This window comes from Anser anser, assembly GCF_964211835.1.
Source record: "Anser anser genome assembly, chromosome: 1".
NCBI lineage: Eukaryota > Metazoa > Chordata > Aves > Anseriformes > Anatidae > Anser > Anser anser.
Window position 1 is genome coordinate 116,683,491 of NC_139720.1, and position 26,153 is coordinate 116,709,643.

The 26,153-nt window shown below is 42.7% G+C and overlaps 1 protein-coding gene across 2 annotated transcripts; it reads right to left on the minus strand.

Moving 5' to 3' along the window:
• Nucleotides 1-414: 414 nt before the first annotated feature.
• Nucleotides 415-24,008, minus strand: TMPRSS2 (transmembrane serine protease 2). Of its 2 annotated transcripts, XM_083820149.1 has the most exons (15): nt 21,932-24,006; nt 14,517-14,675; nt 13,250-13,320; nt 12,230-12,422; nt 11,837-11,920; nt 10,482-10,601; nt 8,939-9,068; nt 7,999-8,109; nt 7,260-7,303; nt 6,366-6,540; nt 4,475-4,650; nt 3,187-3,282; nt 2,502-2,644; nt 1,814-1,966; nt 415-1,640 (listed from the first exon to the last, which is right to left on the minus strand). In XM_083820149.1, exons 3-15 carry the CDS (start codon nt 13,262-13,264, stop codon nt 1,629-1,631), a joined length of 1,452 nt encoding a protein of 483 aa, XP_083676275.1. In that variant the 5' UTR covers nt 13,265-13,320; nt 14,517-14,675; nt 21,932-24,006; the 3' UTR covers nt 415-1,628. The 2 variants fall into 2 exon arrangements, with proteins under 2 accessions (XP_083676275.1, XP_083676276.1); XM_083820150.1 differs by lacking the exon at nt 14,517-14,675 and having other exon boundaries at nt 21,932-24,008.
• Nucleotides 24,009-26,153: the final 2,145 nt, after the last annotated feature.

The following is a 26,153-nucleotide window of genomic DNA, read 5'->3' on the forward strand; positions in this document are numbered from 1 at the left end:
GGTATCCCCCAAGGCACACTTGACACTAGTGCCATTGAAAACACCCTGCAGCACCTTGAGAAAAGAGGCAGGTGCACATTGCTTCAGGCTGCATGAGATGCAATAACAAAACAGGGTGCAAGTGCCTCAACCCACTGCCTTCAGGCTAAGCTTCCTTTTACCTCAGTTTCACCAGTCTGAGTGATTTCATCAGACCCAGCCACCGAAGACATCCAGCACTCCTGGACATCCAGCTCTTCTCCTGGATTTCTCTAAGGACCTGAAATACTGGAGTTAAAGAAATCTCTTGGATCACCCTCTTACATGTTTTTGTCTTGTTTCTTTTTTTCTTAAATCAGATTCTCAGAGGATTTCAGACACTGGAAGCAATTGCTGAATTCAAAACATTCCAGACAGAAAACACTACAAAGGAAATTTATTTGTAAAAAAAAATATATTTATTTGGCGCAGTGTTTTCATGCAAGATAATTGCATTTCAGTACCAAAAGAGAAAACAAGACTAATAGAGTCATTTCATTCAAAAAAAAATTTATCCTTCTTAACAAATGTGACTTGTTATGGCTTTTTGATCCTGTGTACTGGCTGTAAATTATTTTCAAAATCCTAGTCGAGGTGGCACTGTGATATTAACTGCCTTTTGCTAAGAACATCATACAGGTACCTAAAGGAGAGCTCTAAGGAATTAAAAGCCAAATTTAATAAATGAGGTAGTTCATCTGGTTAGGCAGAAACATGGGGTTGTATTTCTTCTCACAGAACATCCAGCCTCTGGACATGCACTGCAGCCAGAGGTCCGCTGCCTGCAGCACAGCCTCACGGTCAGGACAGGACAGACCAGACGTCAGCTTTCACAGCAGGGAGAGTTCAAGATTCATCACGATGTGCTCAGCCAGGGACCCCTGTCAGGATGGTTAACTCCCTGCTTCCCGCTGCAGCTCCAAAGCATCCCTCTCCTTGGCCTACATCAAGTGACGGCAGGTCCTGCTCCTTCCAGATTCAGAGCAGTTTAAGGCAGAAGAGCACTTTTAATTACTGAGACAGCCAGACTGATCTCTCTTAGAACAGTTTGACTTGAATGACGGCAGTCAAGGTCCTGAGGATTAACTACCTGAATATACAGTATTTTTTTCCTGTGTCTCTACCGTAGTGCATGAAGACTTCCCTTCATATATACCAAAAAACATTCAATTCTTCTTAAATTGCCAACCAGCAGCTCAGAGATTCATTGTTCACATTACTTAACATTTAATTTAAAACACTACTAAACCTTCTCAGTATCCTGCTACAAAAATCTTACACTAAATTGTGATCAAAATTGCCATTACAAACCTGTACTTGATTATCAAGTGAAAGTACTCAACTAAAAAAAAAGACATCTTAGAAAGCAGCTGGCAGAACAACTTTCTGCCAGGCACCATATCAAGAAGAAAGGTGCTCATTGTGATAATCCTTCACTGATTAAAATCGGTCACTGTAGCCAGTACAGAACCGAGTGTGCAATCCTTCATGTTATTTTTAAAAAGAAAATTCAAGGAGAAAAATCATTTGTAAAAGTGAATAAATATCCCATGGCTTCATTTTTTCTTGTTCTCAGAAACATTGATCATCAACAAGGACAGACAGCATTGTCATCTGTTTGCCTGTTTAAAACAAAAAACAGAAGTTTCTAGTTGTGCTAACAGACCATCTTATCCATTATTTGGATGCTTCTCAATGGAATAGCTTTATCAGACAACTCACAGGATATGAATGATTAAATTTAAAGTTTCAGGATTTGGGGCATTTAAAAATATTAAAGACCAAAATATCTTACCTGCATATTTTTATAAATCCAGTCTGTAAACACAGTCATATTCCCATAAACTCCAGGTCTATTGGGAGTAGCACAGCCAGATCCCCAGCTGGTATCTCCAACCAACCACCACACGGAGTTTTTATTTGTTACCAGAGGACCTCCGCTGTCACCCTGCACAAAAATATCCATACTATCAGTGACCTGGCCATCAGGAAAGACACAAAATATGATCCATTTCATTTCAGGACTACAGGTTAGGTTTCAAAAAAGCTAAAGACCATTTCAAGAGAACAACTAAAACAAAATGCTATGGCAATTACAGTATTGAATGATAACTGTTTGCCATAGGAATGAAAATTGTTTGCCCAAAGCACTAGATGAGATAGACTTTATTGACTTTCTTGTTCACAAGTGTAATGCTAGGGTATTGTAGTGATTACGAAGAGCTTCTTTTTCAAGCACACAATCACAAAATATCGTCAAAGCATTAATAAGGGCCACCTCACCCTCTTGGCATATATAACGACTTCAGGCACTTGTTACCATTCAGGACACCACAAAATGAACTGGAAACCCAACCAAAGTGTTAGTCATAAAAATATATAATTGTAGGATCTGTTTTTAATTAATAGATGACAAAATTCCTACTAAGAAGATGAAAAATAATCAGCCAGATTATTATTAAGTGTTTATTAGGAATAATTACCTGACAGGAATCAATTCCTCCTTCTAGATATCCAGCACAGACCATTGTAGGCAAAATCATGCCATTATAGATATAGATAGAGTTACATCTAGAATGTTCTATTAAAGGTACCATAACATAATTCAAGTTAGTTGATGTTTTACCTAAAATTGAAACATGCACATAAACACACACACAAAGACAAGATTAGAACAAGCGTCAAGTCACACTGCTATTACAAGTCCCAGCAGCTAGCACTGTTCAGGGTGAAATAAACCCACTAGAAACTTTAGCATGGACTCTTAAGACATATGGTCCATCATGCAGAATACTTTGACATTAAAACTCCCTTCCCAGAGGTCAGCAAGTTACTCTGCATTGCTGTCAGTGTACCCTAAGGCAAGAGAACAAGGACCTGCTCACCACAACCCAGAATCAACTGCATAAGACACAGGGCTGTTAAAGGCCCATGAGCAAAGGAAGGGGTGAGAAGGTCCCCCGTTTCGCAGTCCAGAACAAGGGGGCAGCAACACCCAAATTCCGAGTTCATTTTCCCCACAACAGCCCCCCCACACCTACCACAGACCAGGACCTTCTGCACTGAAAGAAAGCTTGCTTCCCTTTTCCTTCTCACTTCTTATACATTTACCTAGCCAAAAGAGAACCGGCTCTGTAGAAGACCCATATATCCCAGAGCCAGTCTTACCTCCTTGGTACTCTGCTCCCCATCCAGATATCCAGCACTCTTGATTGGGCTGGAACATCATTCCTGGATTAGGCAGACAAACTGGCTGTATAGTATCTACAAAAAAAAAGCAAAAAAAACACAGTGACAGTCTGCAATCCCAGATGTCCAGCTATAATGCAAAACAAATGCATATGAAACTTCTCAGCATGACCATCACTTGCTTTAAATATATACACACTGTTTTTTCTACTTTCCTTAAGGATAATGCAATACCGTGCAACACAAGCAGCAGTAGAAATTTCAGCAGTGGCCCTTTCCCAGAGGGCTACCTACTGCATCCTGACCTCAAAGTGAGGAACAAACACTGTTAATGGTTCTAGCTCAATTCATCAACAATTAACACCAGTCCTCTTGATCAGTAAAGGAGGACAAAGAAGAGAACAAAGACTTCTAACAGCTAGCTTCATTCTGTTTACAAAACCCTGCTGACAATTATCAATGCAAGCAGGATTCAATACCTGTATACAAGAAGTATGAAATGCAGAAGAAAAAGAGACAAACTTTCTTGGTAAAAGCAACCTCCCTACACCCAGCAGAAGATGAGCCCTCCAGATTACCTCTATTAGTTTTAAACTGATGCACTGAAATATACAGGACCTGTACATAAAGCACCTATACACATATAGGACCTATATACTTAAAGCACTTAAAAGATTAAATAATGCTTTGTCTTCTCATTTATCCTGATTGCTTACAAAGAATATGCATCTACTTTTAAGAAAAGCCCCTTTCAGCTTTATGCGTTTAAAATAAAATGTTAGTAACCTACTAACGTGAGGTGTTATGTTCCTCCATCTGAGCAGGAACTTCTTAGAACAAGGTTTTTGTTTCCTTGGACTTTGTGGGTGTGGGATGGGTGGGGGTGGTGTGTGTTCCCCCCCATCCCAGTAGTTATTTGATATAACTTGGTTTACCACTTAGTCAGTTGCTCCACCCTTACTCCCTGAGACTGCACATACAGGAGTGATAACACTTAAACACCTTACAGTACTCTGCAGTAAATGTACATTACTGACCATGGAGAAAAGTGAACAAGCTTAAACCTAGTCCAAACTCCCTTACCTGGTACTAGATGTAAATAAACCCTACTTAGGAAATCAAAAGGCACTTGAAGGTGTCTCTACCCACATTTTGTGTTTTTCCCATGAGTAAATATCTGCAAGGAGGATTTCTTCATTAACTTCAGAAGTTTTAGATGTGCTCATTGCCATTGGATTTTTTTCCTTAAGAAGAACAGAATACATACCAGTAAAACTCAACGGTGTCTCTAACTTCATAAGGGCAACATCATTGTCTTTAGTGTCCGTATCATAACCTGGATGGGAAATTATTTGTTGCACTCTATATCCAACTCTTAAACTAATGACACTCTGGCTCACAATCCCAGCATAAACTCTCCAGACATATGGGTCAGAAAGTTGTCTACAGAAAAAAAAAAAGGTCAGAAGGTTTGCTTCCCTGGTAGGGAGTTCAGCTTACAAACTTCAAAGAATTGTCTTTAGCATCCATGACCAAGAACGTACATGAATTTGACTACTACTTCTGAAGATAATTTAGGAAGTAACTCATGCCTTCTCTGTTTTTGGCCAGCCTCCCCTCATCAGCCACCTAACAGCATGATTTTTACTGATGTTAACGCAAAAGTATTAACATGCCCCCCTCCAAAAAAAAAGAGAAATCCTTGTCCAGATACCTGTGTCTCATACACATCAAAAAAAGGTGAAATGAACAAATAGCATAAAAGGGAGCTAATTTAATCTAAAAAAATCTTGTAGTCAGTTTTTCTGAAAGACAAAGTACAAGATACCTAACTTTGTGAAAGCTTGACTCTAGTTTCATAAATATAAAAAAAATATTTCAAATAGGTTAAGAATTATTGTCTATCCCCTTAGTCACTCAGCACAGCAAATTATAGGTTGAGACTGCAACACTGAAGCCTCTTTTTTGATTTCAGTTGCTGAGTGATCAAGCTGTTATTTCTAAAGTCTCACATGTCAGTGTTATCACTTGTGCACTATCCAAAGCACAGAAGGACAACAGAAGCCAGAATTAGTAAAAACATGATCTAGTGAAGGAATTTCATTATCTTGAAAATGTTATTAGGCTGTTCAGTTGGGTTGTGTTTTTTTGTTTTGGTGGTGTTTGTTGCTTTTTTTTTTTTAATTGCTAAGCATATGGTCTAGATGTAATTTAAGTAGTTACTGTGCTCCAGTACAATTTACAAATGCTCAGTAGAAAGCTTTCCACAACTGCTAAAATTCCCTCCCTCAGAATTGTCAAAAAAAATATCCTGAAAGCATGTATTATCTTTAACCCAACTACACTTTGGTTGCCCTTCCTAAAATGTTGCATATTACAGAGCCCACACCTGAAAACAGAGGCGGGGGATAAGATCTTCACATAAAACTAAACACTTGCATTCCTTTCTCAAGGTGAAGGACAAAGTTATTTTTCTCTGGCTGCGTTTCAAACTGTGAACCAGCCAACCAACCGTTAAAATGTTTTTGCTTACTGGATTTTCCTCCAATAGAAGAGGAAACATTCTGCCAGAGAACACCCTTAACCGCCCTTTAAGATTGGGCTTCCATGTTAAAAAGGGACAAAGCTTTTCTTTTTCTTTTCTTCTGTTGATGCCTACAATGCCTACATAAAGCGTTCCTTGGATAGGTATAAATCTACAGTTAATACTGACTTGGGCTTTACTACTTGACCGTGTAGCATGAAGATATGAGGAAATAAAGGGTACAGACATGTTTGAACTGAACATATCTACAGTTTTGTAATATTGGACATTTTGGGGGCAAAGTGTAATGCCTTTGTGACAGCACTGTGTTGTCTGGCATCAGTTTGGTGCCTTGAATTTGCCTTTTAAGTTGAGTGGGCATCCGTGCCCAGCACCTCCGTCCAATTTAATTTCCCCCTTCAACAAGCAAAACAAGTCTGATTTCTACAGGAAGAAAATCCCATCTGCAGCTTTCAAAACTTCCCTTAACACTTTAAGTCTATATAGCTAAAATACCACATCCAATGCCTGCATTTGACTCTGTTTTAAAGCAGAAAGCTGCAAGATCTGTTCTGCCCCCCCGCCAACCAGAAGCAAGGAAGACCACCCACAGGCAGACCCGCGCGGCACTCACCCCTCCACGCAGTGAGCCGCCGTCACCAGCCACTCACGGGTGATGATGGAGCCCCCGCAGACGTGGGTGCCCTGCACGTGGAGGCTGAGCTGCCACGGCCACTGCCCCAGTGCCGCCGTGCTGCCGCCCACGATCCTGTTCATGATGGCCGTGCTTTTGGTGGGCAGGCCGCACTCTGGGGAGTCAGGCACACACAGACAGACGTTAGAGAGAGATGGTCTTAAAGGTGGTTTCTTCAGCCCAGGCTTCGCTGTGGCACAGCGGAGAGGGGAGAGCAGACTCTGCTGGTGGTTGATCCCACATCGCAACCATCGCCCTACAATGCTCACTCACAGGATCGAGCTGGGCTGAGCCTCACGCGACCCAGGCACCCTTCACATTGCAAACACTGCCCTGCCTTGCCGGTAGCTGTTGCCCTCAGTTCATCACTTCAGAAGTGAACCATAAGAGGGTGGTTCACTGAATGCTCTAAATGCTGCCGTTCGAGTATCTTTAATGAGCCACACAAACACACAACATTGTGTTGTGCAACGGAACAGGCAACACCCAGGAGTCACCTCACCACAGTTATTACAGTGAGGAACGGTGTCCACCTGATGGCCACGTCAGTGACTGCGCTACAGGCTTCCCACCACAGCAACATAGCAATGGATACAGAGCACACAACGTGCAAGCCATTTAAAGGAACTGGAGGCAACAGAGAGAGCAACTGGGGACCTAATATCCCCCTCGTCTCCTCTTCAATCCTGCTCCTTAAAATGTGAAACTTGGGAGGCATGGTTTTTTAATGTGTAGATGAAATAACAGCAATTATTTACGTTGATTCAAAAAGATTTACTGCCACAGCATTCAAAGGTGTGAACATGCAAAGGTCTGGAAAACAAGGACACTTACTTATGCAGCGTAGAGAAACCACATTTCCTGATGCACAGACATTGCTGCAATAGAAATAAAAAAAAAGAAAACAGGCTTTTAGGCATCCAGCAAGGCAAATGGTGGGCAAAGCTCACCCTCCAGCTGCTTCCTACCCGTTCCAGCTATGTGCCCTGCCTTCACACTCATCTTCCTGGTGAGGCTTCCCTCCTTTCTTCACTCTCTCCAGCTACCCTACCAACACCCATCTGGCCTCCACCATTTCTTGCATTCACCAAAACTGTCATGTGGAAGACCGCAGACTCCAGTAGAGGTAGGCAGCACAAAAGGCTTGTAAGCCTATTGAGGAGCAAGATAAAGAACAGCATAAGACAAAGTTGAGATGATTTACAAAGCAGTCGTAGAAGAATTTGAACAACAAGGGAGCCATGGAAACTTTGCAGGTACAGCAGTCTACAGGTAAGGAAACGAGAGGCTTCAGAGTTGTTTAAGGCATCGTAGACAAGGCAACCTTCTGTACAGCATGGGAGCAGGATGGGACACCTACGTTTTTTGAAAAGGAGTGGAAGGATGGAAAAGTGACAGATGTGCTTTTAAATAGAGGTAAAGCAGTTGCTGCAAGCAGATTTAAAAGGAAGCCTCTTTCCCTCAACAATCCCCACAGAAAGAAGTGCTTGCATTATGCTGTAGGCAGAAGCTGTGTGTCCCACAACAGCTAAAGGTACCCCTCATAAAAGGAAATTAGTTTGTATTAAGATACCTGTAATGTAGCCTTTTATACAAGTCTGTATTCCCAGCACTTGTGTTCACCTTCATAAAGCTTTTAAAGTTGACTTCAGCTGCTACTCCTTGACTATAGTAATATGTATCTCTGTGAAACAGAAAGACTCTGTTAAGAAACCCAGCAGTTTCAGTTTTCAAACAAGTGAAAATAAATAGTGCCAAGCCAGAGCTTCTGACATGAACAACACTAATATATATATATATTACATTAAGCACAGAACCCAATGGAGCAGTACAATGCCAGACAAACAGATTTCTTTAAACATTCATCAATCTCAGTTTCCCATCAGACAGTTACTAGATTAAAATATTTTTATCTAGTATGTGTATGTACATGGTAGGAATCTTCAGCCTTATGAAACAGGACATAACGAAGAGATGCCGTTGCTGGTACACTTACACAGCATAGCAAAGTTCAGGTCCAATAGGATGTAACAGCCACATTCTGTGGGACATCTGCAGGGGTAGTAAGTGCTGCTGCTCTGCAGGGCTTTCCGGCTGAGGACCAGCCTTGTATAGTAGCTGCTGGGCTGTCTTACTGATTGGAAACTACTTCAGGCATTGCTGGTTCGGAGACCTTAATTCTGAGTGGGGTGTATGCAAGTTCTTCCTGGACAATAAATTCACTGCCTTACCCCACCCACACCAGAAGACAGCATTTGCCAACCACATCAAAGAGAGGCAACACGGAGTTGTTGAAGAATTGTGGAAGAATTTACGCTAGTGTTTACACAGGGAGAACATGGACAGCATTCCGGCCACAAACATTTATGCTGCTCTTCACACCAGCATCTGTTATGTGTGTCCTCAGGAGACTGCCAGCTGCTTTTTACTTCACATATGTATTCTTAAAAACTGCAAGAGGAAAATTTTAACCACTCTATGCATTTTCAAAGACTGATAAAGGTTAGACTTACACATTATAGCCCATATCTTTACACGCAATCTTTCCAAAATCATCAGTCCAGTCATCTTGACAAACAGGATACCAGTCTTTGCTGACAGGTGAATAAACTTCAAGGATGAAGTTTGGTCCAAAAAGTCTAACTGCCAGAAAAGAAGAAAAAAAAATAATAAGAAGAACACCACACATGCTATACTACTTCTTTCTCTACTTAAAGCTATTAAATACCCGTTATATTTGCTTGCATCTATAAACCAGTGTTAATTTAATGCTGCCATCTACTCAAATTCTAGTTAAATACCAAGTAGACAGAAATATAACAGTGATTTAATTCCTTTATGCAAGGGAATTTAAAATAACTACCAGTTTAAAAGGCAAGTGTGCAATATAGTGTTCATCTTGTCATTTCAGTTTTTATTCTCAAATTTTTTTCATATTCCACCACTGCAGAAGACTGAAATACCCAATCATCTTTATCATCTACCTACACAACCGTGTATTATGTATAAATAAAATATAAACTGTTATAATATATAATATCTTAAATACACCAAAAAGACAAGCGCCTGTAGACAAAGAATGTAACAAGGAGCAATTAGCTCTGACATTCCATGCCCCACTATGTACTTATTTTCAGAAGAATTCAATATAAAATAGTTCAAATGAAAGAGCAGACTGAACAAGCTTCTTCAAAAACACATTATTCAACCAAACGGAGAGGAACAGCTTTAGAGCATATGCTAGTAAACACTAACACTGCATGAAGCATGTACAGAAGAAGAGTTCCCAAACAGACAATGAGCACAACACAGGTGTTAGAATCAAGATGCCACACTTTTGGAATGGGTGAATTGATGCCATTTCCACCTTACGTTTTCAGCTCTGCACCAAAACTCCTCTTAACATCTTTTGAGTTGGAAACACTAATCAGACTAAGCTTTCTTACACAAAGCAGTTATAAAGTTGAAAATAAAGTACTGGGAGAAGAAGGAATGTGAAATATATGGAAAAAGACTTACACTATCACCTGAAGTTCTACTAAGAAGTCAATTATGACTGTTCATTCCAGAACCAATGTTATATTCAGGTTTGCACAAACTAGACTTAAATTAGAAGGTAATATTTTAAAGCTTATTCTAAATCAAGCCAGCTTGACTTTTAGGCATTGGAAGGGGTTGCCCAGGGAGGTGGTACAGTCACAGTCCCCAGGGGTGCTTAAGGAAAGGTTGGACGTGGTGCTTAGGAACATGGTTCAGTGGGTGACATTGGTGGTGGGGGGGGGTGGTTGGACCAGCTGATCTTGGAAGTTTTTACCAACCTTAATTATTGTATGACCCGCTGAGCCAGTCATTTTGTTCCAGCTGTGCAATTGGACTGAAAACAGACTGAAGATCTGAATATAGGATTTGAAGTACTCAAACTTCCTAAAGCATTATGGAGATATAACTGAGCCTAAGCCGGCCCTATGGTAACTTAGGCAAGCTTTAGACAAGGGGATTTGCTCAAGAATGCTTGCAGCTGGCTAAAAGTCCCCTGCCTTGACCACCAGCACTCACCACAACGGTTTTCATCCTCCCCATTTGGGCAGTTGATCACTCCGTCACACCAGTCTGAGGGAGACACGCACACTCCCGAAGACCCACACTCTATTAACGATCCGAGGCAACGATTCTGCACTGTAAGGAGAAAGCCGCACAGTCATTAGACTGAACATCAGTTTAGCCTCAGGCAACCACTGCGAACTCTCACCTTAAGGAGCATGCCAGTTTGACGGAGTAAAGCATCAGAAAGCTTAAACTCAGAGATAGGAAGAAACCTAGCCTGACACAACAAGATTTATTGCTATCTGTCCTTTACATCGCTTGTCAAATTCAGTCATAGATGCAGCTGACTGGATTTTGTCTATTGTCTCCCTCAAATAAACAAACACCATTAAGTTGTCTAAAAGGAATTAACTTCACACTGATAAAGCATAGCATTTATAATCAGAAAAGGAGGAAGAAAGAAATTACTCTAATTACATCCTGTTGCTTTCAGTCCTGTTTAAAACAAGACTACGTTCACTCTGTATAAATCACAGTTAAAAAAACAACCACCCTAAGAACACAAAAGTGTCATCTAATAGCTTTAAATGAACTACCTTCTCTCTTCCCTTTCCTTTCCTGCACAGAACATATCACTTGTGTTCCAGCTTACGGTGGTTACTTGGACTGGGCTCACACAATTTTAACACACTTTCAAATCAAAGCCATCACAGAAACAAACAAACATGCATGAATTACTTCTGCTCTGAAAGAGATCCCATTTTACCAAAATAAAATACATCTTAATCATTTATACTCTGCCAGTTAAGCTACACAAATTTACTTCAGTCTCCTTCCTACCCTTGAATTTAAGTCAAGTTACAACAGAGTTTCATGTCAGAGACAATATACAGTAGTCATTTCCCTAATGAAACGTACTGTAGGACCAGTTGTCCACATACAGTCACATGCCAGGTATCCACCAACGCAAAAAACCCTTGTAAAACATCAAACTGCTCTGCATCAAAGCTACTGCAATGTACACTTGTACTACACCAGCTTTTCCCAGACAGTTTGTAGCTTTCCAGAAAAGCCAACTGAATAAGGTGCTCCAGGAGTCAAAAAGGTGATGACATCACTTGATGTCAAAAACATATTTACTTGACAAATGGAAAAGAAAGCAATAGCAACATTGTTTACTTAAAAATAATTTTAAGAAGCGCATAGTTGTGGCTTATTTTTACAAGCAACATCAGTTTCTCTCATGAGATAAAGTCTTTCCTGTCCTTAATTCAGCATAAAAAGATAAAAAAATGCATGCTTCTAACCATACAAGTTTACTACTTCCTTTCTTTCAGAACAATACAAAACAAAAAAGTAATTCTTACCAAAATACCAAATGAAGAAAGCACCAACTGCACAACAAATGACTATTAAAATGGATATTATAATTATTATGGTTTTCTTTACACCTGAAACGGAAACAAGGACAAAAAGAGAAATTAGGTTTACAAATAAGGTAATTTCCAACATGGAGACCAGCATTATGTGTATTTCCTTGAAATTAAAACTAGATGGTGTTTGTCCATCAGACTTTCTCCATTCCAACACCCTTCCTTCACTGCAGATGCAGTTACACCTGCATCCCAGCCATCACTTCTTCATCCACAAGGAGGAAGCAGGCTTTTGCATATTCCTTCAACACAGGAATGTGAAGGGAAGACCCCCTTACTCTGGAGGACATTAAGCCTGAAACTGGAAGAAATCCCGACAAATCTTACCTGATGAACAAGTCCTCCCAGATGAAGGGGCTACTGGACTAGTTGACTGGTAGGTTGAAACTCTTGGGACATAGGTTGGCACTGATGGAGCATTTGTAGAGAAGTACGGTGGATATGGGTTAGCACCTGCTGGTGGCCTGGCAAAATAGTTTTCTGGCTGAAAGCCACCGTTTTCATAGTATGGTGGTGGGCCCTAAATGATAACATTACAGGAAAGGAAACAAAAAAAAGGCAAGACTGCAATTAAGACAAAGTAAATTTAAGATACCATTTCCATACAGAACCCTAATAAGTATTTCTGCTACTGCAGGAATCCACCACACGTGCTCATACATACCAGTGACTCCAATTTACATGGAGAGAGATTTACAACACATGCCTAATTCCTTATACTTTGAATAATAAAAATAACAGAGTGATGCCCAAAAGGCATATTAAGAGATCAGTTGCCTGGTCCAAAGTAACTCAATCTAAAAAAGATTTTTGAACCCAGCCCACCAGGTGGCTGCACCAACTATTTCACTGGAACATCTGACAGCGAACAAATAAGCAGCACGGACTGTTTTAGGCAATACCATCACCAAAAGAAATGCTGGCAACTAACAGCCTTTGTGTACTCAGCTGTCCATGTCTAAGAAAAATGCTTACTTACCATTCTGTCCTATGGGAAGACCTAGTACACCTGAGCTACTTCTGAAACACATTGGCCTAACAACAGGTTGTGGAATACTTACCTTGCAAGAGATTTAAGAATTAATCAGAAACCATGCCAATCTCTCTCGAACAATCTTTGAAAGCATAAATCTCTCCTAGAGGTATCTGAGCACTTGAAATCCTAGTTAATCCAAGCCTCTTACACCTGTCCCACAGTATATCTTTCCCATTATGCAAAAAACATAAGAAATACTTATATCCACATTTTAAAAGACTTACTAACCAGTACATAACTCAATAGTCTGTTACTTGTAAAGAAATAAAACCCCATTAAAAAAGAAATAAAGAAGCATTTTGTTTACTTACTACAGTAGAGGTCATCTTTCCTTTGTCAGTAGTACTGAAACAACCCAAGTGTTTGGAAGTAAAGCGTGAACCTACAAAAAACAGGAAACGATCATAACCAAAAGCTTTATCCACCTCTCTTGTTTTTCCTTTGAAAAAATGCCAAATTGAGAGAAAAAAATAGGGAAGTATTTCAAGACAGGGTATAAATTAAGGTACAGCCTGAAATCAGATCTCAATAGCCTCTCAATACAACCTTGAGCATTATACAGTGGCCACTATTCATCAACACGAGCGCCTAGCAAACCGAGAGGACTGAGGCAGTGCTCACCCTCGCTGACAGGAGGAGCATTGTAGGGCACCCTGGCAGCAACCCACCCGCTGTCAGCGCTAGGCACGGTTCCTCCTGCCTCTCTCAACACTTACTCATGTATCACTGAAGTTTATGACATGGAAACAAGACGACGAACAACGCATAAGGAAATACAAATGCCACCAACTCATTTAATAATGCTACAGATGGTAGCCCTGCAAACCACACCATTTTCACTCCACTGTGTTGCAAACAGTTTTCTTCTTGGTTATACTTCGTGGCCACCACACCAAAAAGAGGGGAAAGAAGGATTGCAGTGAAACAGCATGCCACACCAATACAAATCTTACTGAAACAGAGTAAAACAAAGGAGCTGCATCCAAAGTTTCAGGCATATAGCAGTTTATTTTGAAGTTAAACATTAACATTAGGTAAAACCAAAGATTAGCAGAAACACAAGAAATGCACAATGTTTGCTGTCGCCTTTCTAACAGGTGGCTATACACAGCCACAAGCGATCATTTTAATAAATAATTTAATCTACAGAGACCTCTCATAGTATTACCCTACTTGAGAAAAAGCACGGGAAGTGCCTCAGTCACACGCTGAGCAACACAGTTCTCCATCTTCCAGAACAAGCCCTGCACACCGGCACAATGCCACCACCCCTGTTGCAAGCCACTACTATATAGAGCAGCTGCACTAAGACACAGCATAATTTAGCCTAAAGCAGAAGGTTGTTTTAGAGCCTGCACCTAGGTGTCACCTCACCCAGAACTGAATTTCAAATGTCTTTGAAGCAGATGTCAACTGCAGCTTAGCACCCAGAACATGCCAATACTTCATGACAGTTTAGGAAGGCTGATCATGGTATTCGCCTATTTGTGCTACCAAAAAGAAAAATAAATAAATAACACACAGTTGAACTCTTACTTGCATGGCAGACAAGAGAAAACAAGCCCTACTCCTACTTACAGTAAGTCCATCAAGACTGGTGACTAAGTCTGCAGGACTTCTCTTTTATGTTGCATCCATTCTTAGTCAGTTCTTCATTGTAGAGCTGGGAAATGCAGTTCTGCCTAAACTCAGAGAACAAGTAACACTTCACAGGAAGATACTGTTGTTACTCGTTCTCTGAAAAGGAAGGAAAAAAAGGTACAGAAGTTTAATGATAACAGATGGAAGGAAGAATACTAGGTGATTCTGAGGTAAGCCAGGCATGACAAACAAACAAACAAAACAAACAAGAAAAAAGAATATTTTCTACATTTCAATTTGAAATTCTTTACAAGCTGGCAGATGACAGGCTTCCTCACTATTTCTCTTTAATTAACTACAGAAAAAAATAAATCGCTGTTGCTTAACTCGCTGTTAACCACCTCTCCCATTTCAGTCCTTGTTAAACTACTTCCCATCCAACTTCTAATTAATAAGAGATTTTCCATTACCACACCACAAAACATAGGCAAGACATAGGTACACACACATTTCAATGAAATTATTTGCCATGGTATTAAAAAGAGATTAAACCAAAAACTCTAGACTTCCATTAGATTGCACGTTTCAAATACAAAAAAGTGATGGCTAGCATCCAATAATGATACAATTTTCTTGAACATACATCACTGAGACACTTCAAGATGTTTTACAGGCAAATCAAGGATACTGCAGCAAATTCACGGATAAGCAAGCTGGGCCACGGAAAAACAAACTGACCTGCCAAATAGTCCCCATTCCAAGAGCGACAGAACTGGAAGGCATGGGACTGCCTTATCTCAGGCCAATAGTTTAGGCTCACACATCTGACAGATTTAAATACATCCCACATAAAAGTAGTGTAAACCCACATCGATAAGAAAAGAGTTTAGTGGGAACATGGAATTACCCTTCCCTTCCCCCACCAGTCATTTCCCCAAATACGTGCCAAGTTATAATGGCACATTACCGGGTACATCTGAAGAAACCTCAAACGTTCTTTAAAATGAGATAGCAGAGTTAAAGAGTACTGGGATCCCTAGGCAAGAACACAGGGATGGAGGTCATCCCTGCAGCAGGCTTGAAAGAACAAGACAATGTCCAGGGGGCAAAGCCTTGCAGATCGGCTTGCCATGCAACACCTTACAGCATTGAGAAAACTATAGCCAATGAACGAAAGAGAATCATCATTCATATGCTGTCAAGCCCTTGAATTTCAAACCCTTCAGTTTACTCCAATATTGAGCAGAACAAGCACTTGGCCCTTCAGCATTCCAGAAGTTCCAAAAATCAAGTTTGCTTTTTTTTTTTCACAACTCTGAAAGCAAAGAAATAATGCTATAATTTCACAGAATCACAGAATTGTACGGGTTGGAAGGGACCTCAAGAGATCATCGGGTCCAAGCCCCCTGCCAAAGCAGGTTCCCTAGAGCAGGTTGCCCAGGTAGGCGTCCAGATGGGCCTTGAATATCTCCAGAGAAGGAGACTCCACAGCCTCCCTGGGCAGCCTGTTCCAGTGCTCCATCACGCTTACCATGAGGAAGTTCTTTCGCATGTTGGTGCAGAACTTCCTGTGCTCCAGTTTGTGACCATTGCCCTTTGTCCTGTCACCACAAACCACTGAAAATAGGCTGGCCAAATCCCTCTGTCTCCCACACTTCAGGTATTTATAAATATTGATAAGATCTCCCCTCAGTCTTCTCTTCCCAAGGCTGAGCAGACCCAGGTCTCTCAGTCTTTCCTCATAAGGGAGATGCTCCAGGCCCCGTATCATCTTTGTTGCCCTCCGCTGGACTCTTTCCAGGAGATCCCTGTCTTTTTTTGTACCGGGGAGCCCAGAACTGGACACAGTACTCCAGGTGACTGGAGTCCCTGACCAGGGCAGAGTAGAGGGGGGAGGATCACCTCCCCTGACCTGCTGGCCACGCTCCTTTTAATGCATGCCAGGATCCCATTGGCCCTCTTGGCCACCAGGGCACGCTGCTGGCTCGTGGCCAACCTGTCATCCACCAGGACCCCCAGGTCCTTCTCCACAGAGCTCCTCTCCAGCAGGTCATCTCCCAGCCTGTACTGATAAATGCGGTTGTTCCTTCCCAGGTGCAGGACTCTACACTTGCTCTTGTTAAACCTCATTTGGTTTCTTCCTGCCCAGATCTCCAGGTCTCACTGAATGGCAGCACAGCCTTCTGGCGTGTCGGCCACTCCTCCCAGCTTTGTGTCATCTGCGTATTTGCTGAGGGTGGACCCTATTCTCTCATCAAGGTCGCCAATGAAGATGTTGAACATTTCTAATGATAGCCATATTTAGAGTACAAAATATACAGCCACCATCACAAGAAGGTTGTAGATCTGTTAGAGCAGGTGCAGAGGAGGCCTACAAAGATGATCAAGGGGCTGGAGCACCTCTCCTACATAGAAAGGCTGAGAGAGCTGGGAATGTTCAACCTACAGAAGACAAGGCTCTGGGGGAATCTCATTGCAACCTTTCAGTACTTGAAGGGGACTTATAGGGGAGACTTAGATTAGATGTTAGGAGGAAATTCTTCACTCAGAGGGAGGTGAAACACTGAAACAGGTTGTCCAGAAAGGTTGTGGATGCTCCATTCCTGGAGGTGTTCAAGGCCAGTCTGGACGAGGCCCCAGGCAACACGATCTAGCGGGTGGCATCCCTGCCTATGGCAGGACGAGGGTGGAAGTAGATTGTCTGTGAGGTCCCTTCCAACCCAAGCCATTCCATTCTATGAAACACTGCCTCACAGCAGACAGCTATTACTTAAAATATCTTAGCTCCTTCTTATATGTGTCTAAGGAGTGTTTTAAGTACAGTTCTGTCACAGTTTATTAGACTTAAAAAACATACATTTTTTTCCAAAAGTTGTCAGAATGGAAGAAAATTGAAAAGATTAGATTCACCCAAGACAAATTAAATCCAACACTTTTCGGTGGGAAAAAAAAAAGAAAAAAGTTTTCAATGAATTCCTACAAATCAATCCTGTATATTAAAAAAAATGGCAATTTGATAGGTCTCTACCTCATTTGATAACTTGCTACTTAACTGGATATAGACTCCCTAGAACATGAGTTCCCCAAAGGCTTGTCTTCCTCCTCCCTACCACTGTCCCATGGACAAGAAAAGCACTGAGCAGAGTTGTGCTGCTCAGTGGTAGGTGCTTCTCACCGCCCCACCCTCCTACGCCCCTCACCTTGCTACTGCCAGGTGAAGGTAAGCCTCTGCTTTCGCCTCCTTGCAGCAGCAACAGGTCATGGCTCCTTTATATTGCGTGTGTCCTTCAATAACCAGGAGCCAACATCCCATAAAGACGAATAAAAAAATTACAAGGAAAAACAAACAGGAGACAGAGTCCCATTTTTGTTCATAAAACCAGACTTTTACCCTAGGCTTTTACCCTAGTTTCTCCACGCAAGAAATAAACATGTTACTTCCTTATTACACACCATGTTGTAACTGCTAATTAAGAGCAGTACCATGGTTCTGGAGGTGCAGAACTCTGCATGTACTACCAGCTACCTTAGTTCCCACAGCCTTTTCCATAGAGATAGCTATATATTGTGTCCAGGTGACACATGTAAGTCAACAAGATGGAATAGTTACCTTCAACCATACTAATATAACACTGTAAATTCAGTCAATTGGCTAATGATGCCAGGATTATATTGCCAACAGTCTACTTCCCATATTTCTTTATTATTTCAACATGTATTTTGTGCCATTTCCTTAAACAGAAATACTATTAGCTGTTTGCTAAGCTCTATCATAAAGACCATCAACTGAATAAATAAATAAGTAAAAAAGAGACCAGTTCCTGATACCTATACCTATGTAAAAGCAAACACGTGCAAACAAGAAAGAAGAAAAAAAAGAACTGTTAAAAACCAAATGCATAAAGACAAGTTCAGCTTCTAAGAAGAGGAAGCATAAAAGTATCCAAACAATCTACATAAGCAGTGACTAACACCAATTCATATCCAAAAATATCCATTCTTATTATCCAGATAAAGAAATACAGCATACTCATTAAAATGTTAATGGAGTAAAAAGCTCAATCTTAATACAGAATAAACCAACAAATTATGGCTTTTCTTGATGATGCTACAAAGGAAGTATGCTTTTATTTGTTTACATCCAACTCTTTCATGTTATCCAAGAAACTTCAGTAGCTACAGGTAGACAATTGTGATAGTAAGGGGTGGGGAGCAAATGAGCAAAGAGGTGATTCCAAATTTACTTGCATAATCTTTTCACACAATGGGCAATTCTTGCTTTTACTGCCTGGACAACAGAAAAAGAAACATGGTCAAGGTCCCTGTTTAACAAGCAGCACTAAAAATATCATGAATTACAAATAAACTATAAAAAGGTTTAAAATCCATTTATTTTTGAAAGAGGAAAGGAATTAAATAAGAATGTTCACATAATTTCATCAACAAGATTTCCTCAATACATCTGGAAGTAGTACTGGATATTTTTACTGCAATGATAAAAAAAAAAAGTAATTTACTCCTTTGGGGTGAAATCTAACCTCTGGATGGGTCAAAACCAAATCAACAAGAACCTGAATGTCTAAAGTAATTGAAGTTGAGTTATTTCAGTGTCCTCGCTTTTCAGCTAACCTTCTCAATAAGGGTAAGCTCTGCTCAATGTGCCCAAGCGGTAATATTAAGTGTTGGTTTGTTCAGCCCAGAGCAGAGCAGGCCGAGGGGAGGCCTCATGGCGGCCTGCAGCTCCCTCACGAGGGGAGCGGAGGGGCAGGCGCTGAGCTCTGCTCTCTGGGGACAGCGACAGGACCCGAGGGAACGGCATGGGGCTGGGACAGGGGAGGGTCAGGCTGGGTGCTAGGGAAAGGTTCTGCACCCAGAGGGTGGTCGGGCACTGGGACAGGCTCCCCAGGGCAGTGGTCATGGCCCTGAGCCTGTCAAGAGTTCAAGAAGCATTTGGACAAGGCTCTCAGACACACGGTCTGGTTTTAGGGTGGTCCTGTGTGGAGCCAGGAGTTGGACTCGATGATTCTTGTGGGTCCCTTCCAACTCGGATATTCTGTGGTCTTGCAGAGAACTATACAAGACTGTGCAAATATTTACAAGAAAGTCAGTTTGCCACAATAGAGCCTCAGCATTCCTAGGTCTCCTAAGAAATAGTTTTGGAGCTCTTCCAGATTAGCTCCTAAAACATCATTAAACTATAGAACCATTTATCAACAGGTGGTAAAAAAAAAAAAAGCACCTCTTGATAAGCTCTACCAGAAACTCAAATAAAGTCCACAATACAACAGCATTCTCGAGGCCAGCAAACCAAGATTCATACTACTTTCACAGGCAAAAAAAAAAGCATTAAAAAGTTCTACGCGTACCAGTCTCATTTTAAATGGTTGTAGGATACTGTATTCATAATATGAGTAATGCTCTATTTGTCTTCCCTGAAAACAAATGTTACCATGAAACTGCCTATCACAAGTAAATGAGATGCTTATATATAAGGGGGGGGGGAGATCACGTGCAAGCAATTAGGAAAGGTGGAGTGGGAAAGGAGGCAGAGAAGGCATTGCCTAGCTGAGTGGATGATGAGTGGCAGAAGAGTTATAGCCCTACTAAAAGCTGTTTCCAAGACAGAGAGGGCAAGAGTTCAAGAGAATCATATTTGCAGGCATGGTGGGAGTTGGATCTATCCATTGGTACAAATGCAGTTATTGCCCATGGCACCCAGCACCTCATACACAGATCACTGAATTGCTAAAGGATGCTCTAACTGCCAGCCTGGCATTTCAATGCTTTCTTTCCCTATATTACACCCCTGGTTCTGCCTCTGCCCATTTCCCCTATAGCAGAAGCAAACAACCTCAGCTTCACGTAGCAAAATTCAAGTCTCGGGTTGCAGCAGTGAGAGCCTCTGGCTGCTTCTTGGCAGGGGGGAAGCTCTCAAGAACACCTGTTTACCACATCCGAGTTGCAAACAAATGAGCTTGCAGACAGTTATCACTTAGCGGGAGGCACCCACACCACAGAAAAATAAATAAAAACTAGCAATGTTAATAAATCTGGCTTATTTAGGTATTTGTCTAGGTCAGCTGTTTTCAACCTGTGAGCACCACCTCCTGAGGAGCTATAAACCACTTTCAAGGGGTCTATGGCAGATAAGGAAGAAAAGCAAGCTGACCAGCAGGAGGTTTGAATCCAACCCACGGGGTGAACCCTCATTGCCAGGGACTGGTTTAGGGATCCACGCATCGAAGACACAGGACAAGTACTAACGCAGCGGCAGACCCTGCACTAAGGCAGACTGCACACAGCAGGGGAAGGGCCCGCACCTCCAGGAGTGGCATCTCCAAGGGAAATATTCCGACCAGCAACCCAGAATGCTGCTTCAGTCTGTTTTTCCTAGAATACCATTTCGTCCTAGGCTGGACTACCACGACAGATTTGCTCTAGATCCACTGCCCTACGTAAACTTTTGATGTCCCACACAGCATCAGTCTCGTTCCTCACCTAGCGCTGCCCCACCTAACACAAGTCAGCCTTCAGAGGGCAAGCTGCTCCCTCCGGCTCTTTCTAAAGCGCTGAAGGTGTAATTTAACTCAGGGCAAACAGGGATACTCGGGACAACGGCGCAGTGTGAAAGCAGCCTCTCAAATTCACTGACCTACACGTAGCCCTGCAAACCTGCAGTGAAACTCTAGGTGCCAGTAAGGTGTGATCACCAAGAAAGCTGCCCAAAGCAGCGTGCAGAGGGAAGGTTTATTCCAACCCTCAAAGTCTTGGCCTGGAAGTTTTGATAAGATGGATCGGGCTGGAAGGCACTCTGCTCTATCAACAACGTTGCTCTTCCAAAATGCTACTCAACAAACCGTGTCACCTGTAGCCGCGAATCAGTGCTTTTGCAAGAAACCAAACGGTGGTGACACAGCGAGGAGGTCCCAGAATTAGGTGCTGGTTTGGTTTAACCTCCATGGGAACAGCCACAGCCTCCACGACCTCGAAGGAGCTGCCCCATCTCACAGCATCTCTCTTCCCTTCATCACGATGGCAAGAATAGATAACGTTCACCTCGAGAAGCACCAGTTGGGGCGCCTTCAGCATGCACAGAGCTCTCTGCAGCTTGGCCCCACCACCCCAAAAGACCACGTTACCGGCTTCCAGGTCCCACCTCGCCTCACCCACCGCTGCAGGGACGGCCTTGGGGAAGGGGGCAAGCAGCTGGACCGGGGGTGGGGGACACGGCCTCCATGCTGCCGCTGGGGTCCCTCGGCGCCCCCAAAAGCCAAGCCTCGGTTAAACGCCAGCAAACGCAGGGGGAGGGGGGCGGCCGGGACTGGGCGGCGAAGCGAGGGTCAGGCGGCAGCCCCCCGGCCCCGGAGGCGCCGAGGCCCAGCCGGGCATGGCAGGGGGGAGCCCCCGCTTACCTGGGGCCGCCCCCGCTGCGGCGGAGCAGAAGCGGAGCGGATCCGGAGCGGGACGCGGCGCCGACCGGGAGCAGCGGCGGTGGCGGCCAGGGAGGAGCCGGGGCGGGGGGAGAGGAGGGAAGGGGCCGGGCACCTCATCCACCTGCGGGCACCTGCCCCCGCCGAGGCCGGGCACCGGCAGAGGGGAGCCGGGGTTTTCCCTTCCCCCAGCACCTCCTCTTCCTCCTGCGCCCGTCTGCAAAACAAACGCGCCGCAGGGAAGCGAGCAGCGAGAGACACCGGCCCCCGAGCCGGGGGGGTTGAGACGGAGTTTTTTGAAGCTCAGTAATCAGCACTCATTAGTCGTCTGCTTCTCAAAGCGCCGTATGCAAATAAGGAGCCTCAGCCCTTCCCTAAACCGAGCTGATAGCGAGTGCTCGTAAAATAATAAGGCCAGGGAAATTACTTCCTTTTTTCTTTTGCCGTTGAGGTCTGTTTAAGAAAGTGGCACTCTGAAAAGATTACTGCTGTCAGTGGTCTTATAAGACTCTAGTGATTTGGGGTAACTCACCTGTAAAGCAGATCTACAAAGGAATAAGGTTGTTCTCTGCCAAAACAGCTCACAAGTTCAATAAAAATTCTCTTACATCCAAAAGCCTCAGAGTATGACTGGGTAAGTTCATAGGTGCATGGAGAACTTCCACTCGCTTTAATAACAGCTCCAAATTAGCTGCAGCATCGTTGCATGCTGTGCTTAGCACCTCTGCAGTGAGACTCCAGATAAGGGAAAGTACCGAAGCAAGGCATGATGAGTGTTTGGGCTTTGTTTATATTTTCCAACGCACATCAAGAAATCACATCCAGGGCACCAAGAAGCCAGAATCATACCTTCAGTATTTTTCCAGCTCTAAGTATTTATTCAAAGACATTATGAACTTACCATTCTGATCTTTTAGTACTAATACGTGGGAAGCATTTGCTGAAACATCTTCAAACTTTTGCTCAGACTTTCCAGCTGGACCTTTTTGTGGGGCTATTTCTGCTCATGTTCTCCCAAAAGGAGTTGGTGAAATTCAGTAATTTTCCACTGTGGATTTAGTTACAGGAACTGGTCTTGAATTTCTCCTGAAGCAAAATGTAAGATTGTCCCAAGTCATGTCTACAGTGTTTCTCTAAAGTTTTCACCTTTTTGGCTTGTCCTTGTCTTTAATCTGCCAATCTTGTCTTTAAATCTGCCTTGTCTTTAAATCCGCCAGTGGCCTTCAGAGCTTAAAGACATTTTACTTTTGAAGCAGGGTGCCTGGTCATGAGGTTTCCTGATAAACTTTCTTGCCAGGACAGAGGGAGATGGCCCTGCAAACTGCCACATCATCATGGCCACAAAAGAGAGATGCCACATGACCATCAACGAGAGCTGTGCTGCTCTACAGGCAGAATCTGAAAGAGCCTCCACCTTCAAAATTCGCTTTTTCTTTGATGATCATTTGGAGGCTCCTGTACTGGCGGTGTGTTCCATTCCTCTCTCAAGACAGCTCCCTCAGTTATTAGGATGCCTAACAATTTACGTTTCTAAAGGCAAATTTTCTGCGCTTAAGATCCCCCTTTGGATTTGTCCAAATACCTAGCACAACGGCTACAGGTAAGGAGAAAGGGAGATGTAAGATACCTAGGAAAGTCCCTCTGTATATTGATGTTGTCCATATGTAGCCACTTCTAATGTCTTACATCAGTTCAGGAGTTATAAACAAAAGTGAGCAGGAGGACAGGGTAGCAGGGAACGGATAAGTATGCTCTGCTGAGGAGAAGCTTTAGATGGGTAATCACGTGGCTTTGTGAACCACGAAATAATACCAGATCTGCCATGGCAGGGATTCAGCGCGGCCCCATTACAATTAATGGCGCTCTGCTTAGTTACAGACTTCAAGACCTGGGCACCCGCCAGCAGCCCGTTGATTAACATTGTTAACACCTTTTCTTCTCGGAGCAAAGTCAGGCAGAACGGCTGAGCTGGTCAGGGAAAAGTGCATTCCCTCATTTCCCCAATCCTTCTCCTTCTTGCTTCAGGCTGGGAGGTTGGGTTTCTGGCTCACTGAAGGGTTGACATTTTGGTTCTCTATCGTAGTAAAAGCCTCTTTTTTTTTTTTTTTTTTAACTGGGTTAATGTTCTGCAAGCTTAACTCAGTTTGCTAACAAAGGTCAAACGGACACGAGCTGGAGCGGCGGAGGTGGAGGTGGGGAGGGGGACACTGCCTCCTCTTGGCAGCAGAAGTTGAAAGGTCTGTTCAGCTTGTCTTTTCTAGCCGAGGACTAGTTGTGGTCCTGTAAGCTCTTACAAAATATTTGTGCGTATATGGCTTTTAATTATTCAAGCTGGCTTTCGCAGCACAGGATGCCAAGCGTTCGTTTTAGTAATGCAGTACAAGCCGCCTTCAACAGGGCAGGGCTGGGTTTGGTGTTTCAGGGCCACTGCATGCTTGTGGAGGGGTCCTGCTCTCCAGGGGCTCTCTCTTGTCCAACGGCCCGGACCTCCAGGTGTCCGAGGACTCAGACGTCATCCTGCCTGCTGCTGCTTGTCTCCATGCTCGCTCCAAACACCTTTTTCTCACTTAATAGTTTAAGCGCTCAGTGAACCGCTTCCTCCTCCATATTTATGAATGTGCATTTATGAATGTGAGGGGCAGGGGAGGGTGCTTTCTTTTGTTTTTACAGGCTCGGATGTTGATGCTTCTGTATACTTGTGCTAAGCATCTGAATTTCAGCATGTAAATGAACTGATCTTAAGTGTCTGGCATCACCTACCATCCCACCACAGGAAAACTTCATCATTCTTTGCTTCCCACTTCTACTCTATTGTTTAAGGCAGGTCTGCCCACCCTTTAATCATAACTTGTACTGTTCCTGCAGCCCTCCATCAACACAGTTCATTTCCTACTCTGTTAATACCCAACGTATAATTTGCTCCGTTGTCTTTCTTTCTAACGTCTGATTTTTTGCATGTGTTTCTATTGTCCAATAAAAAACTCAGGGTGTGGGAGATAAAGTTTCTCTAAAGCAAAGCTACAGAATACTTCCTTAAAGCATGTCAGGATGAGCTTGTCTTTGCCACTTTGAGACCACAGCACAGGACTGTTTTACCCCACCAAGAGAACCAGAATTAAAGGCATCTCCAGGCAAATTTGGTGCCAAAGCCCCGAGCTTTACAAAACCATTCAGATGACAAACTGGCTAATCCAACTCAACACTGCCTTCACCCAGCTTTAAGCACTGGGAATCTCATTATGCCCTACTGGCATTTCTTCATCAACACCATGAGAAACAGCTCTGTTCGGCACTGCCTGAGAGATGCTGCAGTTATGCATTCATCTGCAAAACTACATCAATAACCTCTCAAAATTTGGAAATGTAGTCGTTTAATAAGTAAGCTAAAACTAAACATATGTTGACTTTGGAAGTACATTTGCATCTGCTGGTATTATCAAGAATACACACACACATAAACTTACCTGCTTCAGGTCTAGTTGGAAATCAAAATAAATGGGCAGACATATCCAAAAATCATTTCTTATTCTAACTGTTGAACGCCTGTGAAACAAAAGGTAGTCTTCTGTTAGCATATTAACTAAAGATGCTGAAAAATACACAACTACTGAAACCAATTACCTGTTATCTGGGACCAGGAGAGGGTAACACACACTTGCAGATTAGAAAGGTGTGGCCCTGGGAACATTCTCACTTCTTTCCCAACCATTCAGGAAGTCCTTCTGGAGTTTCAAGCCCTACACAGAAAAAACATGAAAAAACAGAAAATTACCTAGGTTTTTCTTGATTCTTTCTCACTTCCCCTACAGAAACAAAGAAAGTCTTAGAGTTATGAAATTCTTTGCTTTCTCCCAGAGGGAAGAAACTGTCAGGGATAATAAGTGACCTTAACTTGCCTTCAACTGCATGGAGTTTCAATGTGTTTCTTGTCTGTTATTGTAAAACAAGAAAATAAAAGATCAAATACTGTTCTTTGTGTGATTTTTCTGGGTGTACCATGCAAATGCAGCTGCATTTTCCTCCATCAGAACGGGATCTGACCTATGAATTTGGCTTGCTATCCACATTCAAATAGCGATTGTCTTGTGGCACAGAAATTGAATGACAACTTTAATTTATTGTATGACTTTTTCTGATTCTTTGGACTTTTTTTCACTGAACTGGTTGTTAGCTTTGTGTTGCACCTGTAACACAAAGCAGCCAT

Bases quoted from the DNA above. Each gene is read 5' to 3' on its own strand.
- TMPRSS2 (XM_083820150.1), bottom strand. The intron at 7,304-7,998 runs GTATCTTAATAC...TTTCTATTGCAG, and splicing joins TATAAAAGGCTACATTACAG to CAATGTCTGTGCATCAGGAA. The intron at 6,541-7,259 runs GTAAGTGTCCTT...CTGACTCCCCAG, and splicing joins GGTTTCTCTACGCTGCATAA to AGTGCGGCCTGCCCACCAAA.